This window comes from Larus michahellis, chromosome 3, assembly GCF_964199755.1.
Source record: "Larus michahellis chromosome 3, bLarMic1.1, whole genome shotgun sequence".
Taxonomy (NCBI): domain Eukaryota; kingdom Metazoa; phylum Chordata; class Aves; order Charadriiformes; family Laridae; genus Larus; species Larus michahellis.
In genome coordinates this window covers 31,581,563-31,600,787 of record NC_133898.1, presented here as the reverse complement: position 1 = coordinate 31,600,787, position 19,225 = coordinate 31,581,563, and the positions used below count along the sequence as shown (strand labels likewise).

The 19,225-nt window shown below is 44.0% G+C and overlaps 1 protein-coding gene across 1 annotated transcript in view; it reads right to left on the bottom strand.

Annotated features, from left to right (window-relative positions):
* Positions 1–9,971: 9,971 nt before the first annotated feature.
* The window catches only part of PKDCC (protein kinase domain containing, cytoplasmic), a 38,842-nt gene continuing 29,588 nt past the window's right edge, over positions 9,972–19,225 (bottom strand). Inside the window, exons 6-7 of the mRNA XM_074579549.1 lie at positions 14,968–15,141; positions 9,972–12,113 (exon numbers count right to left, since the gene is read on the bottom strand). Coding sequence (XP_074435650.1) covers positions 12,028–12,113; positions 14,968–15,141 — 260 coding nt within the window. The 3' untranslated portion in view covers positions 9,972–12,027. The remainder of the gene's footprint in view (positions 12,114–14,967; positions 15,142–19,225) is intronic.

Genomic DNA, 19,225 nt, shown 5'->3' with positions numbered 1-19,225 from the left:
TATGGCGTTATTTAAGAGAACCGGGGAGGGAGAGTTCAGCTCGATCAAAATAGTGTGGATATTAATAGTGTTAAACTTTCTGAATCTCAAATACTGCCAGGAAATCATTAACATTGCATTTAACAATTTCAGGTACTTCTGGTTTTGAACTCCAATTTTATTATTTATGGAATCCTGATTGCAGAAAAAACATACCCAGCACTTGTATGTAGATTCTGTTTACAAAGGAGCTCTGTGTTCTCCCTGGAACTCGCATAAGAACAGAAAAGTAGATTATGTGGCTTCTTAATAGTTCTTCACAAAGAGTCTTCTGTTTCTGACAAATGGTTTATGCAAATGTATTCTCTGTACTGCATGAAGCAGCACTCATGGAAAAATGACGTTTTGCAATAGGGAACAATGAATATTCAATGCGTCATTTCTTAGGTGAGCTAATGGACAGCTTGTATTCCACAGCCACTGCCATTCTCTAATTTTGAAATTTTGACAGAGGGCAGGGACATATCGACCAGCAGTGGGAAGTGAAAAGCACTGGCTTTCAGCCTTTCCAACAGTATTCCAAGAAAGGCAATTCAGGACTTTAAATTGCAGTTTGTAAGAAAATGTTCGGTTTCTGCAGGCTAAACTAAAAGGCTGTTTTACAAAGGGGTAGTACGGATAAAAAAATGTAGCTGCATCCTTGAAGTCACAGCTACTGCTGGACTTTGGAAGGGCAAGAGGGCGAAGGCTTCACAAAAGCCTCCCACAGATATTAATCCCTGGTGTGAATGGCACAAAAAAGAGGCAATTTGGAATGTACAGGCTGTATCTTACAGGCCTTATTCATACAAGCAGGCACGCTGAAGTCAATGGCTTTGTTTGTATTGGGCTAGGACTGGCCTGAGAGCACAGGCTGCATGAGGAGCCCTCATTTTGCAGCCCAGTTCAGAAAGGATGGGTTGGCAGTGGGAATTTGACCTTTTTAGGACAAAATAGACTGAAGCCATCAGTTCACACACAACTGTTATATACGAATGAGTGTAACACGATGGAGAGCAAGAAACCAAAAGGGGTAAGAAAGGCAAGTTGAAGTAGCTATAATATAAATGTTTTAAGCCTCCTTTGCCTCTCATGCAGCTCATGTGACAGCAATAAGCTTTTTGAGTTGAGTCCCATGAGTGAACATAACAGTTTAGGGAAAACAGGCAGGCCTCTCTCTCTCCTCCCCTCTGCTCTGCACTCCTGCAGTTTTTCACAAACATTTTTCTGGTTTAGGAGATAGGACACGAGTTGTTCTCAAGAGTTGTTCTCAAGAGTAAGGGAATCTCAGCTTTTCCAATTCATTAGCCATTTGTATTTTGCTCTTAGTAGTCTTCTACAGTTACCAGAAAGCTGGATAACTATACCTTTGAAACTTAGACATTTGGAGATAAAGAATCATTCATAAAATCTTCATGCAGATTGAAAAGAGGATCGGATCTCTTAGGTTCATTTACAGCAAAGGTATTCAGTGTGTGAAACAGAGTAATTAATACCTTTGATCACTGGGCTTTTCAAGTTTATCACGTTAAGTGCAATCGGAGATTGGAAAACAATAAACCTTTCATGCATATAAATGTCTTCTAGTAAGTACTTTTGATTAACAGGGGACCTCAAAAGAGAGATTTGGGACATGCTTTAAAATTTGCATTCCAAACAGTGGATTTAACAGCAATGTTGTAAAATAATAGACACATTAGATATTTCATATCCACACAATCATCTGAAGTTAATAGCCCAAATTCAGTGTTCAGTTACCTAGCCATAATTCCCGAATTAGTTCAACCTATAATCCGTTCATTCAACAAGGTAAGCGTGGACTAGAACTCAGCAACTGAGACTGGAGGTCCTGCACTACAGGATCAGATAGCACTGAATCTGCCTCTGTTGTTTTTACAAACTATATCCAGAAAAAGCAGAAACTTACTGTTTAGTCCAGATCTATATAATAGTAATATATGTCAAAAAGAATGTGGTATTACATGTTTTTTAGTTCCATCAGCAGAAGTAGTTCAAGAAACTTTCCTAACTAACTGCTCAAGGGGTAATAAAAAATTCCAACCTACACCTAGCAATATCAGCTGCTCCTAGAGGTTTACATTAATTTTCAGGGATGGTGAAAAGCCCTACCTTCTTTATGGAGGCTGAGGTTTTGCTAAATATATGTTTTTAGTGGCCTTATGTGGACTGTATGTGCTAATATTAACTAAGATTCTAAGCTGAGCATTGTTTCCAACTTCCCTTGGACTGCATTTCTGGCTGACGAACAAACAAATATTGAAAGTAATTCAGAGAGGAAAAAAATTACTGAAAACACCAAAGACGTGTTCCATTTGTAGATTTAATTAAGATATCATGTCAATAGAAAGGCACTCAGTCACAGAATAATGATTTCCTGCTGCTGTGTATGCACCAAGCCAAAGCTGAGGAGTTTATTTTCAAAGTAGGAGATATTGGTCCTGCCACAGCTGCCAAGACAAGTGATATGACACTCTTTTGTAGATAATGACTGCAGTTGGTTTAATAATTTGAACTTGTGTAAATGCTGAACTGCAGCTTGACAGAGAGGAGGAGAGCGTCAGAAGAAGAGTCAGGTCCGTGCTTATTCTTTCCTTTGGGATCAGTTGCTGGCCACTCTCAGACATTGCAGCCGGGGTGACTGGCTTTTTGGTCAGACCCGTCAGGGTCATTTTGGAGCAGATGAAAGTTGCCAGGGTGACAGACTCTCAGTGTGACCACAGTTTTGCTATTCTTGATCGTGATAAAGGACATCTAAGTTCCCGTGATCCTTTAAAAGCCAACAGGACCTTTCAAAAGCTAATTGCTACTTAGTGTGGATTAAGGTCCTGGAGTTTGTGTCATCTGCCCAGTTTGCTTACCTGGCACCATTCAGGAGGAGTCCAACTTACCTCTAAACATAATTCGTGTGGTGAAGCTGGGGTGTTCTCACACTGTAAAACCATGGCCGAGAAGCTGCACTTCTCTCTGTGGGTCACAGCTGGGAAAGAGAAGGAAATTAAAGAGGCCAGAGTAGGTGGAGCACTCCGACAGCTCCTCGGGGGAACTACAGTCCTCTGAGACCTGTACAGAACCCAAAAAGGTAAGGAAAGTCTTTTACAACATTTGCCTAGGGCCAGAGTGAAAGGGAGATTTGGGATGCCAAATCCAGTCCCAACCACTCTTTCCCTCACCGGTGCATTCAGCGCAGGCTACACACAGCAGAGGCTTTAGACCAGCTAACATATTTTTAGCAAGTAAAGGGCCAGCGGGGTTATTTTCAGCAAATAAAAATGAGGCGTTATTTTGATTTGCAATTTCCAGGGACTATTCCCTTCTGACAAATAAATAAATAGGTATGTATGCATCTTAAACACTAAATGAAAGCCCTCACTTTGCCCAAATTGTTGCATGTCAAGTTGCAGTTAAAAAGGCAGTATTCTCATCTCTCCATCGGGCTACTTCATTTGTTATAAATAAAACCTTGACGCAGACAAAGCCAGAAAACACCATGTCTCGGTAACTTTCCCCAGACAGGCACAGTTAGGTACTATTATGCTTGCAAATCACATTTATGACACTGAGCCTAACATGAAGAGAAAATGGCTTAAAACTTGACCAGAATCAATACCAAGACTGTAACAGGAATTGGAGTGTAAACTCAGGCTCCTATTATTGTAACCTCAAAGTTTCTCTCAAATTCCTTCTTGGAAGTCATGCTTGCCCTACTTAGAAAGATACTAAAATACTTCTTGTGTAACTGCTCAGGAAAAGCTGTACATAGGGAATAAACTACTGAGCTGGCATTAATTTCATTTTACTCTAGTGTTCTGCAATATGACATATTTTACATCAGCTCCACTGCGTAAGGTTCTTCTATCTATCAACTTAAAGAGAAAAGTTTGACATTGAATTTATTTCTTGGTTAATATACTGGATGCTTCTGAAGTCTACACTGAAGCATGAAGTGATAGTGTCTGTTGAAGCCATCCGTTCTTATTGACAAGTCTGGTTAAATTATCAGGTTGTATGTAATTTTATTTGAGTGTAGGAAAATGAAGGTTATAGCCAAGAGCTTGGTGGGGTTTTCTTTCCTGAGATGATGATTTATTCATTTTGGCTTCAATAGCTACGGTGTCAGGCGTATTTTATATTTTTCCAACTTTGACACTTCAAACATTTGATTTCCCTTTGCAACTTCCAACCTAAAACATGTTTCCCATTATAGATATTCAAGTGACTGCCTTGCACACACTGACTCATGAGGCTGGTTTTTATTTTCACAAAATATATAACCCTATTTGAATAAAATACAGATGGTGTCCAATACATTAAACACAGCAAATTTGCCATTCCCTCCTTCATCCCCTCTGTGTTCCCTTCCCAGATTTTCTGTGGCTGTATGAAATCTTATCAACCTCAACAGCTCCAAGAAGACATGGCAACCGAAAGTTGATGCCATTCATATTTGGTTTTATACAATAAATAATGTGCAGTTTTTTAATTGTTAGTATTTTTCTGTAGGATTCTGCATTTGGAGCTCTGCTTTAAGGTGAGATGCATGTCCCTTGGAAGGTACCAAATAGCCAGCTTCACATGGTCCTGCGGTAGAATTTGAATTAAGGCCATTCAACATGGAATATGGCACCAAATAACTTGCCTTCCCAGGTGACAGCTGGAGCAGATTCAATGGCCTCTTACATTGCCAAACAATTCAGCAGGAACAAAAATGCAACATACTAATGGTATCGTAAGTTAACTGATTAAATTAGTAAAAGCTGCTGAAATTAGTTGAAGAAAATTGTTCTGGGTTTGCTATGAAAGCATTAGGATCATAGTGTACACACACGCAAAGGTTATTTGGAATGCTCAAGATCTGGGTTTTTGAATAAGATTCTATCAGCATCACTAGATGGCATTGGAGGGTGCTTTATCTCATCATAGGAGAAAGGTAGCTTTTGTCAGCAGTCCATAGTCATTTTTACTAGGAACACTAGTAGTTAAGGAATTTATTCCGAGCAAGCTGAAGGCATGTTCTATGCGACTTTGGTGAGGGGATTGCAACACGCAGCAAGAACCAAGGCTGGCTGAGCAGTCACTGCATTGCAGCAATTTCCTTCTGTCACACACAAGGAGTCCACCGTCTCTGGGCTAGAACTGGAAGACTGAAATTCGGACAGAAATAAATTGCAAAGGGTACCAAAGAAACTGAGAACTGATATTAACATGGGCTGGTGACTTCGGAGAGGTAAGAGTCAGTTTGTTCCTGAGAATTAGGGTAGAAGTTTTGGTGCTGTATATTTGGTTTTCCCACACAGCAAATTATACAAATATTTATTATATAGATGGTATCTCTGTTTTTTCTTACACCTTTGTTACTATATAGTTCTCAGGAACCTTTCCTATTACTTTTAGAATGAGATATGTTTGCCATCCTGTGATATTTTTGTTTAGCACCAACATCCACTTTGGAATCACTGCTGATTTTAGTCATCTACTCTTGCCCCGTGATTGTTACTGCAAAGATTGTTACAGAATCAGTTGCACCACAGCTACAGTGGTCTCTGAATTGCAAGATTATTATTACATTTATAGAGTTCTCTTTTATTCATACTCTTTAGGAGCTGGTAAAAAGAAGCACAGAGGAGTTTGATCCCATATAAACACAGGATTCTGGGACTGTATATCAGAATAATTATAGGTCATAGAACATATGTTGCAATATAAGGCAGCAAAATGGTGATGTCTTTTCACATCTGCCACGTTGACCCACAATCTGTCATTGAACTTTTCAATTCTCCAGGTAGACTGTGAGAGTATGTTTGCAAATTTATTGCCTGTATGACAAAATGAGCATTATTTTTTGCCTCTGCAATATTCTCTCTGCTTAAGAGCTGTCTTTTATCTAAATTCTATAATGAACCAGAAATCAGAGCCATATACAGATGAAAACCTGACATTCAATTGAAGTGTTTCCATTCTTCAAACAGGCTTTAGATTTGTTACTCTTGGGGACTAAAGGATGGGATGGTAAAACATGTAGAAATAGTAGCGCTCATGTGGATCAACAGCTTGTGTCCAACAATGGGGTAAGACCAGATAGTAAGCCATACAAGGTTTTTAGCAGGTCGTGAACTCATTCAAAGCCAAGGTCTTGTATAAAACGTTAAGTACACTCACTTCTAAAAGCTCCCCTGTGCCCCGGTCATCTGTTTGTCTGACTGGCTGCTCCACATTCCTTCTAGTGTATTTATAGAAAGCTGCAATTCGTAAATACCAATTTGTACCGTTATCTTCATACATGCCAGGTACTTGTAATATTGAAAACTGGAAATTGTTCTTAGGGCATACTTGAAGGCAGCAGAAGGATGATAAATAAGAATGGCATTATACCTGTTAAACAGTGAGTGCAAATGTGTAGAACTCTCATTCCTTTCCAGAGATTATTTATTAAATACCATGTCCTTAATTTGCTGTGTCTTGCTAAAGCTTCCACCTTAAAGTAGGGTAACTCTTCATGTTGGCGTTGTTTAACAGGAACCTACACACGCGCGCTCTCTCTCTCTCACACACACACACACATGCACACATATATGGGAAAATCAGTGTATTTTGTCACTTACGTGGTCCAAACATTTAGGTCCAAGGTTTTATTTAACTCCTGCTTCATAGCTACTTTAAAATCTAACAGTCCGATTCTGGTTTGTGTGGACATAAATCAAGGATTAACTGAATTACACTGGTAAAATCAAGCTAAGTAAGATCAGATTCTGGCTTTACCATTTCAAGTAGCCACTGGATAGTTTAGTCTTCCTTCTCAGCCTCAGTCAGTTGCTGAAAAACTGTGGTTAGCAGGGATTTTTTGTTTACAAGCCACAATTTCTAATAAATGTGTTGTTTGCCCTCTGGCTTGACATCAAAGACCGTTTCATAATAAGGGTGGCTCCTACTGAATTATATTTCCCCTCAGTTTGAATGAGGAAGCGGGGCACCTATTACGCAAAAGCAATTGTTGACTGCGTGCAACTACAAAGGGAAGAGATAGAACGTTTTCTTTCCTTCACGTTTTTAAAATGCAGCGTCCGTGTCAACTTGAAAAAAAATCACTTGTACTGACTTGCAAGGAACTTCCTTGTTAAAGTTAAAATGCCAAGGTCCGTGGCTGTGCTGAAGGATGGATATGGACCCTGCGTGCCTGGGGAGGTCTCAAAGGCGGTCAGCCCGAGTCAGCCTGATGTGTCTCGCTCCTGCTTAAAACTCAGAGACAGGAAAACAATTGGTTGTTTTTTTAAGAAAAAAGATCAAATGGTCACATCTCAAAAAAACATTAAACAGAGTATGATCGTAAATTCTTTACATAGTGCCTGCTCTTCACAAATCTTCCTCCTCTTCTTTGAGACCCGTTTTCTTCTCTCTGCAATCGATCGATGAAAACTTCACTTGAGTCTCTTCAACTCGAATCTGTTTGACTTCTTTCGACAGTGCCTCACATTTTGACAAGAAGGTTAGGGATACGTTTTCCTGGAAAAACTTGTGAACAGTTTTGCCACTCCATTTTTCCTCCCTCCCCCCCTGCCCCCCCCCGCCCCGATAGTAGGTTTTAGCTAGTCTTCAAAGAATTCAGTGCTAAAGAATAAAAGATAAGGCTCTCCCTACCAAAGTTTGAACATCACTGTAGTCATATATTTCTTTCTGACAGCCAACATAACATGATCCCTGGATGTTCGCTATCACCTTCCATATGCTTTGAATTACAAGCCTGCTAAATCATTTGCTTAATCTAAATTATTATCAACAAGAGTGCCTTTTTTTTTTTCTCTAAATACCAACAGTGCATGAAGGCGTGGGCCTTATAAACGTTAATAGGGTCAGCACCCCACATCCACCAGTAGAAGTGCAATAACAGCATGTATTTTGCCTCTCTGCAATTCTCCTTGTAACGCACGCCTCCCACGTGCCCCCAGGTTACAGCGGGCTGTGGGAGAGGAGCAGCGCAGGACAGTCCCACGGGGAGCTGCTGGGGCTCTGCTGGCCGTAATCGTAGCAGAGAGAGCCCACGTGGGTGGCTGTTTTTCAGGATGCTTGTCTGTGACTGAGTGATTAGTCACTAACCTTTGCTCACCTGGTCTGAACACACGGCTGCTTTGACTTATCGTGAGCTGTGGTACAAGGTGGTAAGGTGAATTTCAGAGGCAGGGACAAGGTCTTCACCGTACACATACCATGGTCAGGTCCTGCTCCAGGACAGTGGTCCCCAGCAGTTACCACACCACATACAGTAACTGGCAATAGAAGACCTGCCTTTGCTCCGAGCTGCTGTCCTCCCTGCACCCCACTCTGCCATCCTTCTCACAAATCTTACAAGAAATTTGGTGGTCATGGCTGGCAGAAGTACTACGCAAAATGCCTCAGTGAAGCAGGGAAAGGCAGGGCAAAGCACATTAGGAATAGTTGTACTTACACTAAACTCCTTTATCTCATGTTGGAAGAACATCTCTCTGAGATTCCTCGCCAGTGTCTCCTTGCCCATCCAAGGCCTTCATTCTCTATACAAACTTACCTGAGCTCCTCAGCTGGCAACAGGGCCCACTTGTTTGCAGGCCTCCTCTCGGGGTGACGAATTCTCGTGGCGGTATCACTAATTTCACCACAGATTTCTCTTAGATGTGATGTGAATTGTAACAACCCATTTCTGGAGCTGAATACATGAGACCTCAGCTTTCCACTTAAAAAGATGCATTGAAGCTGGGAAGAAAGCTTTGAAAAATGACCAGAGAGAAAAAAGTAAGCTCAGACAAGATACAGAAAAATAGAAGAACATTATTTTTATTTTGTTCTCAGCAAAGACCAAAGCTCTCAGCATGTCTCCGCTACATCCCTCAGGATGCCGGGCCAGAGGTGATGCTAAGCAGCGCTCGCTTTGTTGCCTGGAGTCTGTTCCCAGTGGTGCGGCTAGTGTCACCCCTTCACCAAACCATCACGGAGATGGAGGGCAGCTCTTGGAGGTGCTCCGAGCTGCAGCCCGGTCGGGGCATCACGGTGCCGGACGGGACCGAACGCTCAGCACAGCCCCTTGCAGAGCCGCAGCACCCACCGCTTCACACAGCTCTCACTTCTCCAGATGAACACAACATCCTGCTTAGCACTTCATTTCGTGCACAGCCAATTGGTTTTTCACTGAGGAAATACGCTCTCCCTGTTCAGCGCGACACGGCCATAAATACGTATACACGTACCCACACGTGCATGCGCGCGGGCAGACATCAGCGGTGTAAAGCCCTGTGGGTACCTTCTGTCATATTTCTACCTTGTGGCTCGAGGAAGCCAGGAAATGTAAAAAGCAGCCAAAATGTCAGGGGGGAAACAGATAGAAATGCCTTTTCCGCAGACAACGTGGAGCAGCTCCCAGGGTGACTGGCCCAGACCCTGCCAGCTCATTTTGTGCCCTGCTTCCTCCTCCTCCTCCTCCTCTGTGGCTTCCCAGAGGTTTCCATGCCACAAGTGCCAGGCAGGCGCTTTGCTGAATCAGACCCACTGCTGCCAAAGACACTTTCTCCCCATAAATTTAGACTTTCACCAGTGCTTATTACAGCTATTAAATTCACCTATTGTAGTATCACGCCTCTCTTATTAAGATTTTAATCAGCATTTCCACTGGAAAGTCTTACTCTCAAAGAGTTATAAAAATGCCTGTATAAAGTTGATTACCACTAAAATTTAGAATCCAGCTTCTTAGCTCCCGGCTACGTTTCTTTCTTGCTTACTTGATCTCTGTTTGCAAAAAAATGATGTAAATTGGTTTGGCAAGTTTGTTTAATTCCAGGGATAAACAATTCCTGACTTAAGAGGCATTTTCTTCCGGTGCGTGAAAGCGACGGAATGACATTATTCTAAGTTACCTGACTATAACATTAAAGAATTACCCTGGATATCTTCTTTTTTTCTTTTTTTTTCTTGCAAATGTTGATATATTTTACCTAGGAATGCAACTAAAGAACTTAACTGTTCACATTGTTTTTAAATGCTGAGTATTTTTGGAGCGGCGTACAGTCTTTAATGGTAAGGCAGTCATGGGAGGTTAAAGACTTTCAAAATACATACCAGCAACCCCAGTGCCAACAAGCCATATCACTTCAATGAACTGTGCAGTATGTGTTGGCATGATTTATGTAGCAATTTTAAAAGAATCTGTAGTGTTTGTTTATTACCACAGCATGATTGATGGGTTCCTAAGTGCACGGCGACACAATCAGCTGAGCTATTACGGCTGGGAGTTTGATAATTTGTGAGTTACAGCCATTACAGCCTGTCATTTCAGTCAATTGCCAGAAGTCGTTAGGGTATCGGTGACCTCAGAGAAACTGCGGTGAGACGAGACCCGCTGCCGATGGTGTCACTGTCTCTCCTGCGTAGTCACACAGGCTACGGGCACTTCCGCCCAGCCTCCCTGGCTCTCCTGCTCTCCTTCTCAGACCCTCCTTGGTAAAGCCCAGTAAGAAAACCCACCATTTAGCCCAATGAGTAATTCCCTCAGGTTCTGCTCTCATCCTCATCCCTTCCAAATGTTAAAAGAACGGTACCAATGTGACTCAAACTACAGAAAGGCAGGCCACTCAGACCTTGTCTTCTAATGGCCGCTTGCTTTGCGACAGGCAAGCAGGTCGACAAAGCCACCACGTACCCCCAGAAACACACCCCTCACTGGGAGCCACTGGAACAACCTCAGTTCCTTCCTGGAAAAAATATCCCAGGCTTAAGTTTACATAGAATACATTATGTCTAAGTCTTCACCGGATGTAGGCATTTATTTGCAACACACAAAAAAATCAAGCATGAAAGAAATTGTATTTATCTTTTATTTTTTTTTTACAAAAATAAACTATTTGAGAAACAAAAGCACTTTTTTTTTTTCCGGACTGTACAAGCTACAAAACAGTATGACATTGGTCACTTTAGCATTTACTTTATTGCTTTCACTGAAAGCAAATTCTCTAGACACACCATGCCTGTAAAACGCATTTTATATAGAATTAAGGCTAGCATTCATTTGACATTATTAAGGTCATTTACTTCATTCACTCTAAGAATTAGGAAGCGGTGCCTCAGAAAACCAAGGATTTGATGATAAAAAACACGAATAACTGCGAGATAGTCATTAAACTAGTGCCGTTCCACCAGCTGGATTGCTTTGCCAGTCTGTCAAAGATGTGGCTTCCTGAACAATTCAAACTCAATTCAACAAAAGTCTTAAGCACAGGCTTAATTGTAAGCATATGCTTAGGCCTATCCCTATTCAGCAAAGCACTCCGCACTTGGGTAAGTCCCTACCCTTTCAGTGGGACTATTCATATGCTGATGTGATTTGCTAGACCTACAAAATGGCTCTTTTAAATTAAAAATGAAACTTTATGATAACATGGGAGGCAAAAATGAAAATTAGCTACGGTCTTGCAATTCTAAACATAACCAATTCCTTCTTCTGGACAAATACGCCAGTACTGCATATTTGATCGCTTTAACACAAATGCTGATTGTCTTCAGTAACATTTGCTATTCAGTTTACAAACTGATATGCTTCAGTTACTCTGTTGTGATTGTACGTGCCCAAATAAATATCAGCACGGAGGATACAGACTTCCCATAGAAATGATCAACTTTCATCCCTGCGCACGCAGGCACAGGTCAGAAACATTATGCTAACCTTGGTTAGGAAAGCCAGAGCTGCCAGCTGAATTTATAACCAAAATTATACCCTAACAGTGTATCATATCTTGTATTTCGCTTTGTTTTTTCTTTTTTTAAAAAAATCACATTTTCAAAATGTCGTTTTATTGCACATTCATCCTGGTCATGCAGGTTATTTCTTTAAAGTTTTGTTTAGCACTCTATAGATTAGAATGAGTAATAGTGCAATTATCTCTCCGGCCACAGCCGCCTTATACCTAACAGCTGCCTATATTTATACACAAACAGCTCTTGTCACTCACGCGTCACACCGCGCCACTTTAGGTGTCAGTCCGTCACCTTCACATACGTTATCTTGTCAGGATCCGGCATGATACGATTTGAGGCCATCTTGAAGAAGACAAGCTGCCGACCTGCAGCAAACAGGAAAAGGGGAAGAAAAGGAAAAAAAAAAAAAAGATTTAGAAGTGATAAACAAAAGATTGCAAACTTTAAAATAGTGACATTTCGTCATATTCTTCTTCAACCTATGCATTCTTCGGGCAACCCGAGAGTGAACTCCTTCTTCACTTCCCCTGGTATAAAACTGAAATGCTTTCGTCTGCATTGAATGACACTGAATCTCCTCTGCTTTCAGTGTGGTTTTTGTAATTACGGTCAAGATACAGCTGCACACAGCTAACACGGTAAATGAAGGAAAGGTCTGAAGATTTTAAAACAAATTTCTCGTGATCTTTTAAAAAGTTTTTAAAGACTCTCCCACTGATGGAAACAGGCTTGGGTTCAGGGCATTCATTTGATTGTACCGGAGCAGTACCATCATTGCACGCTCGAATCTTTGCAAAACCCATCAGTGCAATGTGTGTTAAACACGACTTTCTCTGAAATTGCTCTTGCTTCGCAGCTCCAGGTTTTAAACAAGTGGGAACAGGGCTTCCACTCCTCATACGAAACCCACCGGCAAGCGATAGCAGCCCGGGCAGTGTAAGGCACCTGCCACACACATCCCAGGCCAGCGCGGGCTGGATTTGGTGAGCTTTGACTCAGAAGTACCTGTGGGCGCCGCAGCACAGTTCTTGTATCTCCCTGTGCTTCTTCCCCTGGCATCTTACGCACATCCCTGCCCCTCGCTGGGTACCTGCCGTCCCACGGACCCCCACGGTCATTGCCTTTCCTTGGAGCAGAGGCCACAGAGACACTTCCCACATTTGCTCAACCTCCGCCTTCCCTCTCTTTAACTTCAGGAAAACCAAATGCCATTTACTCCCAGCCTGCCTCTCTAGGGGGCTCCCATAACACTATTTTCTTTAAAAGTATCACACAGCAAATGCGAAGCCTCAACTACTGAGCAAATTTCCACGCTGCAGATTTCAGGGACTCGAGTGCTCATGCATAAGGAATGACGTGATAAAGGGAATGATAAATAAGACTAGAAATATTGCTACTGCCTCTCATTTGCTTTCAATATTATAACCTGAGACAGGAGCTGCTCCAAACTTCCTATGAACTTCCCTGCACCATAATAATTACTTTTTTAGTATGCTAATTAACATGAAAGGTCTGACCATAGACGGTCTGACCATAGACAGTCTGACACGATGACCTAGTAATCGCCGGTTAGCCACAAGCAAGGTTGATATAAATTAGCTTTTTCTGGGTTCCGTAGAAGTCTCTGTTCACACCTCTCAGAAGTACAAGAAATGCAGAAAGCCACAGCAGTATAATGGCAAAACCACCCTGAACCCGTATGAACTGTCTAAAGTTTCTAGTCATTTGTGATGCTTTGAGAAATGAGGACCTGCCCTGAGAAATAGGCAGGTATATAAGCCAGGCTTTTGAGGTATATTTATGTCGCTCAGCTAAATATGACTAAAGCACCCAACTGCACACAGGGTAAGTTTTGATTTTAAGGTCAAGACACGTGATCGCAGAGGTACAGACGGAAAGCTGAGCCTCAGAGCCTAGATAACTTACCGCACTAAAGCCCATGGCAGAGCAAGGACTTTGATCAGCTTGCCCTAGGTTTGGCTAGCATCAGCCACCCTTCTGCTCAAAGGCAGGAGCAGGGGAGCCGACCTGGCCCTAGCAGAAAATGGCAATGGCAGGCAAGAAAACATCCTTGTGCGTGTGGAGATAACACACAGAAGAAAAACGCACCCTGACTTCAGTGGGGGTTTTTATCTTGGGGGAAGATTACAAAAGAACCCGGATTTGGTCCCCTGCACCTTACAGGCACAAACATGTCTTTTTGCTTTGCCCTCCAAGGGAAAAGTGCAGTGCACGCAGGGGGACACTGCAAGCAGAGCCGGTGGGGACAGGCAGCTCTCCTGGGCACACGGAGATGGGACATGGGGCTGGAAGCCAGCCTGACCATTCAGCCCTTTGAACCCCTCAGCCACTCTGGAGCCGCAGCTACCAGAGATTTTTAGCAAACACTTGTAGCATTTTTGTTTCTCAGATTGCTCTGGAGTTGCCTGAAATAGGCACAAGTCTGGTGCAGAAGCAGCGAGCCAGGGACACTTCCCCGCTTGATGTCAGTCGTCACCGACTGCCTGCCTTCAGGGGAACCACACGGGGACTGCCAGCCCCACAGACCTTTTGGAAAATGTATTTCTGTTTTCAACGCGGGTATTCTGTTAAACAGGAAAATGAGTTGTGGTAGCAAATGGGGTTTTCCCCTGGAAGTTCTACTTCTACTTCTACCTGGTCTTAAACCCTCCCTCCTCGCTGTCCTTTAGCCAAAGCCCTACTGCGAGGAGCCCAGTGTTCCCACCAGCGGCAGGGCATCTCTGACACCAGCCGGGAAGTCCCAGCTAGACGCGCAGGAGAACCTGTTTGGTTTTGTGTCAAACCGCAACAACCATATGGATTGGAAAGATTTATTTAAATCCAGATGTTGGACCATGTCCTGCACATTTAACTGCGGAAACAGGTCGCAGGCTTTTGTTGTTGTTTCTGCTGCTGTGTTTTAAAATAAAATTTCAGACCTGGCGGTTTGGAGACCTGTGGTCCATGTGCTGTAGCCCTCTGGTGCCAGCTCCTCTGAGTCTGTCCGCGAGTTCCTGCTCTGCCGACAGCTGGCAAAGAGAAGCCCCAGCAAAACCAAAACTGCCTTGGCTGGAGCTTCAGAAACTATCCCACTTGTAGCTGCTGCTGGTGGCTCCCACAGCCCAGCCCAGAACGCTCCCCACACTGTTTTAAAACACTTAAAGCAGTCAGAATACGCGATTCAGCTGCTGCTTCTGCTCCGCCACATCCGCGATCTACCTGTCCAAGTCGTCTGGTTAGTTAGGACGAAAGCTTTGCACTGGGAGTAGCTGTCACAGATCTCGATGGCTTCGTTGACGTCAAACACGGAGAGGAGGCAGCCCTTATGGTGGTAAGATGGCCAGCATCTGTAGTTCTCATCAGGAATAAAAGCTTCAGGCACCCGTCTGTACTCTGCAAATAACCAGAGCAAAGCAATCGTTTTGAAAGCTCCAGCAAATTGCTTGTTTTTAACAGGCAAAGTTTATTATAACAGCTTAGGAGCAGGATATATGACGGAAAAGGTGACGGGCTAGACTGTACCAGCCCCGGTTTACTCCCAAACGTGTTTATAGCTCTGCACCTTACTTTCCTTTTCCTTTCCACCTTTCTTCTTCTCACCTTTTTCTCCAGAAAGCGTCTGTAAATAGTCTGTGCACAAAACCCCTTCCCCTTCCCCACTGCGTAGGCGAGGCTTTGGTTTTATTAGGAGTTTTACAGGAAGAATGTCCCATTGAATAAACAGCATCCACTTGAATGAACTGACTCACTGTCCCACTTCTCAACAGTGAGCGGAATTGTCGGGGTGAGACCCGACCAGGCGTTCCCAGCCCTCCCTCTCCCTCAGAAGAGCATGCTATTTTCCTCCGGCTCCTTTAGAGAAGGAAGAAAAGACGGGCTTTTAATTAAGCAAACTTTTTTTTTTCCCTTTTTTTTTTTTTTTTTTTCTTGCTCAGATTAGCACAAAAGGGGAGTCGCTCGATGGGCCTCCGAAGAGAAGGAGGCGGGGGTGGGGGGGGGAAAGGAGAAGGAGCATGTCAGCGTGGTCCTCGCCCAGCGCCTCCGTGCTGCCCTGCCGATCGCTCCTCTCCCTTGGCTGCCGTTCAGTCTCACTTGCCTTTATGAGCTGCCTCTTGTTCTCTGTTCACAGCTCCTCTCACTTTCCCAGCCGCTGACGGGGCCGGGGAGGGGTGTGTGTGGGGGGGTGGTTCTCTAATGAATGCATCAGCAAATTCAACTAATCATTTATAAACATTTCTATTTAGCGTCCAGGCGCACAAATCGACAGTTCCCTCCTGTCTGTCCCCCCTCCATCCTATTCAAAAAAAACCAAATAACATTCCGTATTTCTTCTAATTGTAGCCATTATGGAAAGCAGAGCTGCCGGCCCTGACTCACAGCCGATTCTTAAGTCACTTTGGTTCAGGCATTTTCTGCCTGACGTTGCAGATTCAGCCTGCTAGGATTTCAGACAGCACATTGTACGAACACCACCAAGTCAAAGGCGAGTGCGTCTGCTACTCTAAACTGCCAGTATTTCAACTGGGAAAAGAAGTACGCATCCCCAAGTGCTCATTCACACCACGCAGTCTGAAATAGTGGGGAAAAAATGCACCAAATGCGTATTTTTTTTTTAAGCCTGGCTCATTAAAAGCATCATAAGAAACATTCACAACCAATAAGCAAAATCAGAGCTGATCATGTCCCGCTTAAATCAAAAGCAAAACAGTTTCCATTAATTCAGAAAATGCAGATTCACACAGAAGAAGAAGAAAAAAAATGCAGTTCTACATTACAAATGGTCATGTCTCCATCAAAAACACATGTATTTCTTCTGAAGAAAAGTCATAGCATAAATCAAACTGCTACTGGCTGGATAGGTAAAGTCCCTTTACTTTCGAATCTCTGTGTCAACTGTACAGTATAACAACAACAATTGAATGTAACTGAATAACGTCCTCTTATCTCTGTATGGTAACTGCTGGGTATTGATTTGTACCTCTCAGCCAAGGTCAGTAAAATGGTATGTGCAAATAAAATGCAAAAAACCCAATTCACTGTTGCTGGTGCCATATACACCAATCTGTACCCGTGTGCACGCCATGTCAACTGGATATAAAATGTGACTATCCACAACTTTTCTTCGCACAGCTACAGAAGTGCCACCTAACGCTGCAGAGGACGCCACAGAGGACGTTCACAGAAGGATGGCACTGCCTGTAGCTGAAGAAGATGAAGCATCTGCCTGATTCTCCGTGCCAGCAGGGACCGTGCCCTGGCCCTTCCCGCAGAGCCTGTAGGTCTCCGCACCGTGGCTGGGAGGGAGCTGCAGAATCCCTCAGCACATCCTCAGGGCACTAAGCAGAGCAACCCCACGGTCGCGTCATGTATTTCCGTCCATGCAAGGCAGGAGCCCACCTGGAAGACCCTTATTTTGAATTTTTTGACCGTTCAACTTTTAAACTCTTCTGCGTGCAGATATGCCTCTTAACACACCTATAGCACGCTCTTTCTTCTCGACACTGTTCCCGGTACAGTCCCTTCGGTCAGGGGTTAGGCTCTCAGCCGATGTCAACAGATTTCCAAAGAGTGGCAGTGATTTATGTGACCTGAGGTTCTGTCAGAGGTAGGAGATAAAGTTCTCCCTTTCCATTGACTTTTTCAAGGTGTCCAAGCCAGCTAAATCATTTGAGCAGCTTAGACACATTAATCGACAGAGTTGGGCCAGCAGTAACTGCGATGGTGACGGCGATGGCAAGGCCCTGGCCTGCGGGTGGCAGAGAGGATGGAAACCTCCATGCCGGTGCTTACGGTGGTCTCACCATGCAGCAGAGCCCTGTGGCCGTCCCTACTCTCCTTGCTGCTCCCCGCCAGTTCTTTCACAAGGGAAACCACCACCATCTGCAGCAACTTATGGGAACACAGCAGCGAAACAGGTACACAGCACCATGACCCACATGCCAAGAGCATTTTCCTTGGCTGAGAGATCACCAAGCACCAGACACGTGAAAATATTATTGCCACTGCAGTCCAAGTGGAAGCATGGAGGCGCACGGGCTCCACAAAGGCAGCCAGACTGACACAGACCACTGAACTCCTGCAGTCTGGGCATCTGAGCCTCCTGCCCAGGCTGCCTGTGGGGAGGGGAGCGGGATGCAGCGAGGGGGAAAGGCAGGAAGGCAGTCCCTCTGCCCGCTGGCACGGCAGGCAGCAGGGATGGCTGCTCAGGGGCGCCTACCCCCAGGAGCATCCCGATGGGAAGGCGGCCATGAGAAGCAGCAAGCGGGACACGCGATGGCCTTGCACCCTGCCTCACACTCCCAAACCAGCCAGGGGTTCCCGCCACCCTGGGAAGCCAACAGGGGATCTCCTCTTAAACTATGACAGTCAGAACTGATCACAAACTCACTGCAACACCAACCGAGAGCTGGCCTGAGGAAACTGCATTTCTCTCCAAAACTCACTTGATCTCAAGCAGGGCAAGGTAGCTGCCTTCCCCGTTTGCACGGCGAAGGCAAATATCCCTGGAATCTCCTGTTTACACAGCGACAAATTAGGCAGCTGACCCCTTAGCCCCTATTTGTACGAGCTGCGAGGAAATGCACTCCTCTCACACGAACCAGAAGGGCGCTCCTGAAGGATGCCCCTCCGTCGAGATGTGCCCCGGCGATGCTGGGTGCCTCCTGCTCCTCCTTGCACTCTCCATTATCCCCAGCCAGCAGGAGAGCTGGGCTTCCCATACACCTCTGAATGATCACCCTGGTCACCACGCTGCAGTCACTTGCTCAATTAAGCAATACTCCACCGGTTTAAAGACAGCCCCAGCTCAGGTTTTTGTCCTGCCAAGACCTGAAACTTGCTTAAATGGAGTCCGTGGAATTTGAAGGCTCACGGCAGTAAATCACATCATAAAAAGGTCAAAGTTCTGGTCGATTTCCAGACTAATGGTGTTTAAAACCAATAAATACTTGCCTAATACTATAAATGCAGCCATAAATTTACACTTTGCATACATACACGTAGCTTGACACAGAGTACATAAAGTCTATCAAGGTAATGGCAAGGAATAGATGAGAGAAATGCAAGACGCTCCTACTGGTATCACAACGGAAAAAGAATCCTTTTCTCCATCTATCGATTTTGTGAGGATGGAAGCAAATAAATGTAATACAGTAAGCCTGATCTTGATGTCACTTATGACAGATTTACTCCAGCTTAGCATACGGGAGCTCATTTGCTGCTCGCAGGTCTACAAATAAACCCCGCTAGGAAACATTTGTCCTGCCCTGTAAACATCTTGAAACTTCAAAATATCTTGCTATGCTGAATCTGGGCAATCCTCAAAAGTTTTGGTTGGCGACTCCTTTAATAGTTTTAAAATATTTTTACAAGTTTGCTCTGGTCAATCAAAACACACTGTTCCGATCAGGCCAAAATCCTCTTGGAAGTTAGTTTCTTATGGTGCTGGCCAGCCCCCGCAACAGCCACAGTAAGTTTC